The 11385-nt window shown below is 38.1% G+C and overlaps 1 protein-coding gene across 3 annotated transcripts; it reads left to right on the top strand.

The window, feature by feature from the left end:
• Nucleotides 1–6530: 6530 nt before the first annotated feature.
• LOC115795741 (aquaporin-4) lies at nt 6531–10612 on the top strand. 3 transcript variants are annotated; one of them, XM_030751792.1, is made up of 5 exons: nt 6531–6623; nt 7220–7637; nt 7713–7877; nt 8523–8603; nt 9606–10612. In XM_030751792.1, the coding sequence occupies exons 1-5, from the start codon at nt 6550–6552 to the stop codon at nt 9834–9836; spliced, it is 969 nt and encodes a 322-aa protein (XP_030607652.1). In that variant the 5' UTR covers nt 6531–6549; the 3' UTR covers nt 9837–10612. The 3 variants fall into 3 exon arrangements, with proteins under 3 accessions (XP_030607652.1, XP_030607655.1, XP_030607654.1); XM_030751794.1 differs by having other exon boundaries at nt 6539–6777; XM_030751795.1 differs by lacking the exon at nt 8523–8603.
• The last annotated feature ends 773 nt before the right edge of the window (nt 10613–11385 follow it).

Here is an 11385-nt window from a genome sequence, read left to right as displayed (position 1 = left end):
CTGTCATAGGTTAAGGCGACATTTCAGTAAGTGGTGTTGGGGATCTTGTCAAAATTGATGGAATTATTAATGCAGATAGGTGCCATCAGATATCGACCTTCCATGCAGTACCATCTGGAGAGTGGTGTCAAAGTAAAAGCTCAGTGCAACAAAAGTGAGTACACCTGCGACTACTGCAACATAGCTGATTAGGAATGATTTTCATTTTGAGGCTAGTTTTACAATCAAGGTCATAAGAGAACAAGTGAGCATCAGTGAGTTATCAGTGTTGTTCTGGATATTACCCGAACTAGGAAGAAATCCCATTTAGAGAGCTGATAAACATGGAAGAGGAGATGAGAGAGACCTCCCTCAAAAACAACCCCAAACTGCTATGAGGGCCTATTGTTACATGCTAAATTTCAGCAACCTGTTGCAGTCACATAAAAACATGTATGTAAAATGTTCACTCAACTCATGACCTTTAGATGTGGCAGAATAATGTTAATAATTATGATTGTTGTTATATTAATAATATTATCCTAACCTCAATAAAGTAGTTTCGGTGAGTAAATCTAACCAAATCAGTGGCCTAAAGTGTGTTTTCTAAGGTGCCATGCCCACCCAACGTGGATTCTTTTAAAGTAGGAACACTTGTGTTTGTCATTTCAGAAATGCTTTCATCAGTATTTTCAGACAGATTCAATCATTTACTTGGAAGTTTTCTTGGCACAAGAGAATCCGTAGCTGACAACTGAAAAAATTTTGAAATACAAAATTTTCAATTAGGATTAAGAGTATGTGAGAAGAATCCTGACTGAATGAAAAGATGATCCCTGGTCTCAAGAAGTTTGTTAGGAGAGAAACCTTTCACAGCAATCACATCAATATTATTGATTTATTGCTGGTTCACAAGAACAGTCATCTTATAGTGTTTTAAGGGGGAAGGTGATAACAATATGGGATGTGCCGTATAATATAATATATATAGAGTAATATGGTATCACATGTTTAAAATATGATGAGGCGTGATCATTCGGGCATTATTCTCACTTTTTTTTTAATTTTAGTTATATTGACTATTGCTGCTTCATGTTTACTTGTATAAATATGTTAAAATGCACATATTACACAATCCACATTTTACACATTGCTTTCACAAGCACAATAAGAATTCCCTTCTTTACAAATTACTTCACTTGAAACTAAGTAGCATAATCTAGGGGACAGTTCCCTAATCAAACACAACTCATACTATATCAACAAACATTAAGTGACTCAACCATAATTTAAACACATGCAAATCTGAAGAATTAAGGCAAGCTTTTAATTAGTAAAGAAGAGACTCCTCTGATGTGTGTGACGCCTGGAGGAACGACTGAAACAGGATCCAGGAAAAGAACCCCACATGATACTAAGCAACTGTTTTAAGCGATTTATGTAGCTCATCAATATTCAAGTGTGTATAGTGTGTAGATATAAATTTCAGTGTAAAATCAGCAAGCCTGGTGGCCATATTTAGCACTGTAAATAATACTGTATGCATGTATAATTGTCAGATTATGAATATGGGGACTTTTTTGTTTGTTTTTCTTAATTGAAAGCAATTAAAATAAAAAAGAAATCCTTCTTCTATGAAACTACCATTTCAGTGTTGTTTTAGACCAGACGTGCACAGAGATAATTACTGACATTACTGAAGAGTGATGAGTTTAAAGTTGCTTCTTTATGAGACAAAATATTTAACTTTTGTAATTCATAGTATGGCTGGATGAAGCATGTTACTCAATACACTGATTTGCAGAAATTTGTAGAGTGGGTTCTTAATACTCTCACAGAACCTTAACATGTTAAAATGCTATAAATCAAAATCTTCATAGCCTCAAAGACCTGGAGGTTATGCATTAGCCGAGAACTGTGCTTGCAGGACAACTAATAACTCAAAGTGAGATTTTTGCATGTTATTGCATTATTGCATGGATACGTGTGTGTGTGTGTGTGTGTGTGTGTGTGTGTGTGTGTGTGTGTGTGTGTGTGTGTGTGTGTGTGTGTGTGTGTGTGTGTGTGTGTGTGTGTGAGTGATTTTGAGGACAAACATAGGTTAAAACATTTTATCTGAATTATTTATATTGCAACTCTGTGTCAGATAAGTAAGAAAGAAAGAAAGACAAACATGGGGAGAGAAAAGAAGGTTGTCAGCTGTTATTTTTAACCAAAGTATATTTTTGAGATATTGCTATGTTACAAAAGCATGTAATATATTTTAATAAAATCTGTGTGTGTGTGTTTTTTCCTTTTTTTAAAGAAACGTGTTTTCTTGTTACATTGTCTCTCATGTTATTCCATGTCAAAGTCACCTCCACTTTCTTGTTGACCTTTGTGTCAGTTGATGGGGAGCAGAATTAGTGTGTTGGCCCGTGAAGGAGCTTTAAGACAAATATTAACACATGAAAACTCTGGGGAAAGTCCTTCTAGGGTAAGGTCACTTACGTGGACACTGAATGCATCATTAGGTTTGGTCTGACAAAATTGTAGTGTTACATGTGCCGTGCTTGTAAATCATAGTAGTTACATTATTCATTGTTATCCTGGTGTGTGTTCATGATCTGGTTTGACCTCTAATGTGCCTTAGCACTAAACAGGTTGAGAACAGTGTTGGGCTGTGAGCAGGTGAGGAGGCTAATATCTGTTGTGTGTGCTTCAAACTGTCTAGACTCATGGACATACATTTTTTTTTTTATTAAATGTGGTATAGGAACATCTGATGTGTGAGCGATATGGATCAACAAAGGAAGGAGGCCCACAGACACTGCTTATGTGTAGGGCCCAGAGTTCTGTGCTACACCCCTGGCATCTTGAAGGCAAGTGTAATACATTTCAAACTTTGATGAAGAGGCAAAAAAGGTTGGAATACGATTTGTCATTTTCAGTTCATAAGGCATTATAAAAAACAGAAATACAATTAATCCCCCTTTAGACAAAACAAAAAAAAGAAAAATGATTTACTCACTATATTTATCCAACATTAAATTAATACACTATCCACACTACAGTGACTTTTAATGTGAAATTAAGAATTTAAATTTTATATATGTGCTGCTTTGGGAAACCAGTTTCTTCCAGTAAAAATCAATGCGCAACTCTTGAGGTAGTTGAAAAATGAGAATATCACAGAGAAATTACCTAATGTAGTCTACTTTAGCACAAATTTGACAATCCAATTAGAGTGGCATATAAATGACTGAAGGGCTGTTAAAACCACCTCCTCATGCTATTAATATATAAGGTTTTATTGTGCTCATTGTATACTACTATTGCATTTACCCACCTACCTGATGATTCAAATTACTTATTTTCAAGTAGACGTCACTCAAACTGCAAAGAAAAAAAAATGCTGGAGATAAACACAAAGAGATGGACTATTTACACAGTGCAATAGGCTACAGATCTATATGTATATCCAACAAAGATAATGTAACCATGATTAAAGAAATATATACATGTTTATCTTTCCATTCATGCTAAATATGGAGCCCTTCTTTCTAGAGGCTTATGGAAGTGATGAGGAAAAGAGTGTGCATGTGCAGGTGCTTGTAATGTGAAAACTCTTGAGCACTTCAGCCAGATAAAACAGGAATGTAGACTATGATTTGCTTTTGTTATTACAGAAGTAAACATGTGGTTTATGGTTTCAGTAGTTTTTACACATCCTGTTAATTTGCCCTTGCCACCACCAAGGGTGTTCACTTGTGAAAATATTGTGTGTACCCTTTTTTTTTTCCAGTGATAGAAGACGACACAGTAACAGTTCCACCATCTAAAAACAAAATTCCAAAAGTCAAACTTTCAAAAGTATTAAGCTCACAAAGCAAAATGGATCAAAAGTAAAACTGTAAGTTATGTAGCGTGAGCCTTTTCACATCTTTATGCTATGATACATGACAGTTTTTTTCATTTGATCCTCTATCTTTCAGTAATACTTTGAAGCCAATATGCAAAAAGATATTTTTGTATCAAATCATTGTGCCCAAAACATTTTTGCATGAATTTGTTGGGTCCTTTAACTGAAAAAAACATTTTTTTTTCTTTTTTTTGAATTTGAGCTTTCCTTTTACCTAGCAACCTCTTGTTACACATGTCTCCCCAGTCCAGGTGGACATGTATCTTGAGTGACTATAACAGGGCAAATGCACAGCAAGAATGACTACAGCTTAATATTTGACCACTACCTTGCATGCTTCCTGCTCTCTTAACGTATAATTTGAATGCCAGCCAAACGTACTGTAAGAACATCTGAAACTTAATCAACATGTTTGATTTAGCTGTGTCAATAAACTACACCGGGAAAGTGCTGCTTTTAAGTTAAACGATTAGAGCTTAATGTTTATCCCATTTTGTGTGCTCTCTGCTTGATAAACCTATCATTTGAATGTCATCAGAACTACTGTAAGAACGTCTGTCACAGAAAGTTAATCAACATGTCTGTTTTAGTTGTGTCAATAGACTACATTGGTAAAGTGTTGCTTTTATGTTTAATGATTACAGCTTCATATTTAACTCCTGTTATGTATGCTGACTGATATAAAGCCTCATCATTTGAATGAGATCCAGAACTACTGTTAGAACTTCTAATACAGTAACCTACTCAACATGTCTGTGTTTCAACGAGTTCAGTAACAACCAAAAAAGCAATAAAACACTTTTTTCACTTCTTTTCTGAGTTTTTTCTTCACTCTCCAGTACCAGTCAGAAGGTTGGACACACTGGAAAGTGTGTCCAACCTTCTGACTGGTACTCTACTTCTCTTCTCTTCTCCCCCTCACTGTTATCTATCTCACTGTCGTCACTTTAAGAAATAATTTCCCTAATATGCATGTGATAATACATTATACATTCAAACCGACAGCAGACACATGTTTGAAAAGCACCCATTACTGCACAGTGTTGCTCTGAGGCAAGAAGTGAATTTCTGGATATGCAAAATTAAGTAAAATCTATAAAACCTGATAGGAGGCCTCTATGCACCTTTATACACATGCACATACATTATATTGCCAAAAGTATATGCTCATCATCCTTCACACACATATGAACTTGAGTGATGTCCCATTCTTAATATGATGTTGGCCCACCTTTTGCAGCTATAACAGCTTCAACTCTTCTGGGAAGGCCCCTCTTCTGTGGAACCAGCTCCCAGCTTGGATTTGGGAGACAGACACCCTCTCTATTTTTAAGATTAGGCTTAAAACTTTCCTTTTTGATCATGCTTATAGTTAGGGCTGGATCAGGTGACCTTGAACCATCCCTTATGCTGCAATAGACCTAGGCTGCTGGGGGTTCCCATGATGCACCATGTTTCGTTTCATTCATCTCTTTTTACTTTGTTTATACCCCACTCTACATTTAATCATTAGTTATCATCAATCTCTGGCACTCTCCCACAGTGTGTCTTTTGTCCTGTCTCTCTCCCATCAGTCCCAACTGGTCGTGGCAGATGGCTGCCCCTCCCTGAGCCTGGTTCTGCCAGAGTTTTCTTCCTGTTAAAAGGGAGTTTTTCCTTCCCATTGTCACCAAGTGCTTGCTAGTTGTGATTTCACGCTCAATTGCTCTATTCAGTTGAATTGAAAAGAATTGAATTGTTTATGGGAATTTTTGACGATTCTTCCAGAAGCACATTTGTGAGGTCAGACACTGACGTTGGATGAGAAGGCCTGGCTCGCAGTCTCTGCTCTAATTCATCCCAAAGGTGTTCTGTTGGGTTGAAGTCAGGACTCTGTGCAGGCCAGTCAAGTTTGTCCACACCAAACTCACTCATCCATGTCTTTATGGACCTTGTTTTTCATATTGGAACAGGAAGGGGCCGTCCCCAAACTGCTCCCACAAAGTTGGGAACATGAAATTGTCCAAAATATCTTGGTATGCTGAAGTATTAAGAGTTCCTTTCACTGGAACTAAGGGGCCGAGCCCAACTCCTGAAAAACAACCCCCCCCCCCCCCCCCCCCCCCCCCCCACCACCACCACCACCACCACCACCAGTTAGACAAGTACCATTCACCTGGCACTCACCAAACCCAGACTTATCCATTGGATTGCCAGATGGAGAAGAGAACACATCTCCATTGCTCTAGAGTCCAGTGATAACATGCTTCACAACACTGCATCTGACTCTTGGCACTTGGTTGCATTAATGTAAGAAACAAAAAGGATGGATGGCTTAACAAAACTTCCAGCTGTCTGAGGGGAAACTGGTGCAGTAGAGAGCTAACAATAAACTGAGTGAGAGATTTTTTTTTTTTTTAATTGGCAAATTTTCAGAATTTGTGATTCTGCACTTTCAAAAATCATTACTTGTAAATATTATTCTTACTTTTTAATGGTTTTAAAGCTCTGACATGATTGAGATTTGAGGCTGAATGAGTCAATGTGCAGTTGCACTTTGTGCATCAAAGATATTGTTTGCCCAGCAGGCAAATCTCTTGACTCCTCCTCCTGAGCAGGCTGTTTAATTCCTGTGAGGGGATGCTTGTGTAGTAACCTAATAAAGCTGCTGGATACAATCCCAGGGCACAATGAGTGCATCATGTTCATCTGACAGACCTGCTTTCTCCAACAACCCTGCACGCGCACAACCTGCTGCTCCTCTGTAAGTACTGCAGGCCACAGCAATTACAACTTGTACAGTAGATAAAATGAAGCATCAAGTGTCTCTGCTGGTTGAAAAAAATCATCTGGACGTATGAATAAAATATATTTCACGGTATGGGGACAAGGAGAGAAAGAATACATTATTGCATTCGGTAAGTGTTAGCTTTTTTTCTGCAGTAAAATTAATAAAGTTTTTGTTGTTTGTTGTCCTGCGGTTTGCTGAACAACTTTTTTTCCCCTAAATGTACATTTCTTCGCAGATATTTGAATTTATACAAATCATATACTGTTCAGCATTAGTAGTCAAAAGATGTACACTCTTTCCTCATCCTGGTTGAAGTTCAATGAGTAGCAGCAATTAAAAGTTGCATGCTTTGACTGTAAGAATGATAATTTGTCCTTATACACAATGTTTAAAGAATGCTCTCGATTGCATTTTGTCATGGAAAGTCACTTGCTTAAATCCCTAGTGGAGTTATAAATGTTTTGCCCAGAGGCAGCTATTCTGATAGAGTTCAGTACATTTCCAGCCACATGCACACACTAGGAATCCACAAGTAGGGTAATCATTTTTCTCATTATTCTTTTTGCCAGGAGGGTGCTGTCCTGGTGTAACTGTCAGAACATAATGGCGGCATTTAAAGGGATCTGGACCAAGGACTTCTGGAGGGCTGTGTCTGGAGAATACCTAGCCACACTCATCTTTGTCCTTCTTGGCCTGGGCTCCACCATCAACTGGGCTGCAGGGGAGGCAGAGCCTCCCCCAGCTGACCTAGTCCTTATCTCCCTGTGCTTTGGCCTCACTATTGCCACTATGGTGCAATGCTTTGGCCACATTAGTGGTGGACACATTAACCCTGCAGTCACTGCAGCTATGGTTGTAACAAGAAAGCTGAGCCTGGCAAAGGCTGTGTTCTATGTAGCAGCTCAGTGCCTGGGTGCTGTTACAGGGGCTGGGATTCTCTACTTAGTCACACCTACTGCTGTCAGAGGGTTCCTTGGTGTGACCACAGTAAGAACTTGTTTTTATTCAGGTCTATCACAAATGTAAAATAGGTTGCTCCTGTTGATCTTTTTTTTTTTCTAGGTGAATTCCACCATATCAGTAGGACATGGCCTTCTTGTGGAGTTCCTAATCACATTTGAACTGGTTTTTACTGTCTTCGCCACCTGCGATCCCAAACGCACAGACTTAGGTGGCTCTGCAAGCCTGGCTATCGGCATTGCCGTAGTAATAGGTCACTTATTCGCAGTAAGTAGATTTCAGTAATTTAAATAAATACATTTAAATACAATGTCGCATTCACAGGAATGTCATATTCACATCAGTTACATAAAAAATGTAACTACAGTAGAATGGCCTTAAGAATTTTCTGCAACCACATCTACATATCAGCTGAATCATCCAGTACTCCTAACACCAGCGGTGAAGCACAGATTTAAAGATTAGGCTGAAGCTCATGTTACATCCATTACCCCAAATTAAAGAATTTCAGAACAAGTCTTGTTCCAAGTGCGAGCTTCTTCGGTGGGGAAAAGAGCAGGTGCATCAAGCATCTATTCCTGAATGTGTGATACTCACACTTGTCAGTGTTCACACCCACATGCTCATCTTTATTGGAGGTTGCCATCGCATGGCAACCAATCTCTGGTGGCTTCCTGAAATCTGCAGAGAAAATGAATGCACAGGGAAACAGATATCATCTCTCATACTGTGCAACTGATTTCTCATGTGGTCTGTTTAGTAAATGCACTAATTATATATTCTTCCACACATATTCTGTAGGTGACATTTTTTTTTTTAATTGTACATATCATATTTTTGATGTTGTTACTATGCAAATTTATGATGCTTCATTATTTTAGACTAAAATCAAGGTTAATATCCATATTCCAGATCCCCTATACAGGAGCCAGCATGAATCCTGCCCGTTCTTTTGGTCCTGCAATGGTCACACTGAACTTTGAGAACCACTGGGTGAGAGATGCTTCTCTAAGAAGATAAGCTTACTTTCAGGAGTCTGTGCAGGCAAACAGCGTTATCATAGAGAAAGGTCTGCCTGTCTGTGTGCAATTTGGAATTAGACCAGTAATTTTCACCAAGAAATTAAAAACCCAAATGAAGCAGGTTCAGTGTTTATTATAAACCATTGCATGACAAATCAGACTCTAACAAAGAAAGCTAGATAGTGACATGTCACTGAAGAGGTTGTAATCTAACGGCAGCTCCAAATATTAATATGAAGGCAAATGTTTCCACTAAACTAGCTGCAGACAGTGCACTTCATTTTAAAGATGCTTTACCCCAAAATCAGTGTTATGTCAATTTTCCAATACTATGTTTAGAAGCGAGCAGACATCTCTCAAACTGGGCTACAAACACAAAAACGATCTACTGTGAGGGGATAAATAGTGCCAGAGGGAAAATATTTCAACTTCCTTTTTGGGTGAACTGTCTCTTTAAGTTGGTTCAACCTAAAAATGAAATAACGCAATTGAGGACGAATACTTAGTGATGAGTGTTAAAAACGTCAAAGTGAGGTTAATGAAGTGGATTGCTTTCCATTTTTAGAATTTGAATATTTAATTATTCATTAGACATTAAAAAAATAAATAAATAAATTGTTCATTAGACAAGGCAGTCTGATAATATAAACCTAACTGAATGAGTTGAGTGCACCCTTGCTAGACCATTTATTCAACTCATCATAGCCTTCAAGGCTTCAAGTCACAACTTGTGTACTTATTTGTTAATTAAAACATTTGCCCAGCAACATGAAAGTTGGGTGTTCCTCTAACTTCCTCCATGACGTGAATGACACTGACTGTAACGCACTCTGCCTGTGTCTGCCATTACAGTCAAAAGTGTCCTCTCTTACTGGCAAATTGTCAGCCTGCAGACACTAAACTTGCCTATCTCTAACAAGGCACTGATTAAGCATTTGACTAATTAAGGTGTTTGTCTTGCTGTTTATGTTAGGTCTATTGGGTGGGACCCATTCTTGGGGGCATCTTGGCTGCTAGTTTGTATGAGTATCTGTACTGTCCTGACCCTGAGATAAAGAAGAGGATGAACCAAGTCTTTAAAAAGGACCCATCAGGGAAATACAAGGAAGTGGAAACAGGGGACATTGCCGTCAAGCCCGGCTCCATCCATAACATCAGTGTAGAGAAAACTGATTCAACAGGAGAAGTATTACCCTCTGTATGACTATCACATGCACTGGAAATTGAGACCAATTTATAGAGCATAATCATAATCAGACTTTGAGGTTATCCAGCTTAAGTCAGTCCCCCTCCAAAGACTATGACTTTGAAGCAGGAAAAGTTTTCTGTCTGTTACACACCCAGACTGCACTGCTTTCATTGTCATAAAGCTTGCATGATGTTAAGGCTCAAATTTCATAAACATCTGCACCCTGTTTAGTATTCTCTGAAGGCCTCTCCATGAATGATTTGGTGACAGTGTTGGCATGCGGCGTACACTGTGCATCCCGCAATACATCAAGTTAAGGACATACGGGTAGGGTCAACCAATTATGTGAGGTCATCAGACTGAATTGGAGAAGTGTAGAAGAAAATGCAGCCTTCTTATTTCTTGGATTTATGTTGCACTTGGTCCTTATATGTAATTAAAGTAGAGAATTTCCTTATAATCATCAGTCACATTACAGATCCCAAGAAAAGTAAGACAGCTCTGACAAGCATTATTATCAGAGCCAGAGCTGTGTTACACTGCTCTCAATTTTCAGTGCATTAGGTTTGAGAAACAAACAGTTCGTTTTGATTGAAATGCAGCATTTTGATAAAAATCCAACTCCACTTTTTGATGTTTATTTTTATTATTTTCCAGTTCATGAAAATGTAATATTTATGGAATATTTACCTTGTTTTGTTTTATAAATCTAGATTCTTGTAATCATTCGCTCTGCTGTACATCATGCTGTAATATGTTTATCTATGTTTATGATTTTATGCTCAACTAATATTCAGTACTTGTGCTCACAATCTGGAAGTGTGAAAAGATGTAAAAACTATAAAGTTGCAATAATAAAGCTTCTATTACTCTATTATTATTAATGATTTATCTTTCTTAAAATTTCAAAACACAAGAAATCTAGTAATGATACCTATATGTTTTTGTTTTGGTTTTTCCCTCTTGGCTCACTGTTTTCTTGTGGTAGGTGGTAGGCACTGAAGAAAGGAACGGTTCAGATCACTGATGTATTGGCTCAACTGCAAGTGGATAATGTCTCCCTGTGACCCAATAAATGTCTAGGGTGCATGTTCTTTGTGAGTTAAGTCGCTGAATATCTGAGAATATCATTTCATTCCATCAACAGAGCACAGGAAATGATGCCGCTTAGTGATAGGAAATAGAGGCGATCTGTTATATCCACACTTTATTTCCTTAATTTAAAATAAACAAAACAAAACAAAAACAAAAAAACAGGTGCTATCTCATCTTTTTTCTGCAACATGGAGGAAATGATCAGTCCTGCTGATCCTGTTGCATCCACTGCAAGCTACATGGTATAAGTCAGATAGTGACTTAAAAGTGTTTTTTTTGTTTGTTTGTTTGTTTGTTTTTACTTCCATATTGATAGGATCACGCCACAGTCAACGCTTCAGTTCAGTCTTTATATGTGACAACAGCATCATCTACTGGTCGTCGGGTGAGTAGAGTTCCCTTTTGTATTTCTCCAGGGGAGGGCAGCCACGAGCCTTGAATGTACAGGTTACACTGCTGACATGAGCAG

The sequence above is a fragment of the Archocentrus centrarchus genome, chromosome 17, assembly GCF_007364275.1.
Source record: "Archocentrus centrarchus isolate MPI-CPG fArcCen1 chromosome 17, fArcCen1, whole genome shotgun sequence".
NCBI classification, from domain to species: Eukaryota; Metazoa; Chordata; class Actinopteri; order Cichliformes; family Cichlidae; genus Archocentrus; species Archocentrus centrarchus.
This window is presented reverse-complemented; position numbering and strand designations above follow the sequence as displayed.

What these genes read in the sequence shown, in the direction of transcription:
- LOC115795741 (XM_030751792.1), top strand. Translation starts at nt 6,550, where the DNA reads ATGAGTGCATCATGTTCATCTGACAGACCTGCTTTCTCCAACAACCCT. An exon ending in GCACAACCTGCTGCTCCTCT is followed by an intron (nt 6,624 to 7,219) that starts GTAAGTACTGCA and finishes TCTTTTTGCCAG; the next exon opens with GAGGGTGCTGTCCTGGTGTA. An exon ending in TGAACTTTGAGAACCACTGG is followed by an intron (nt 8,604 to 9,605) that starts GTGAGAGATGCT and finishes TGTTTATGTTAG; the next exon opens with GTCTATTGGGTGGGACCCAT.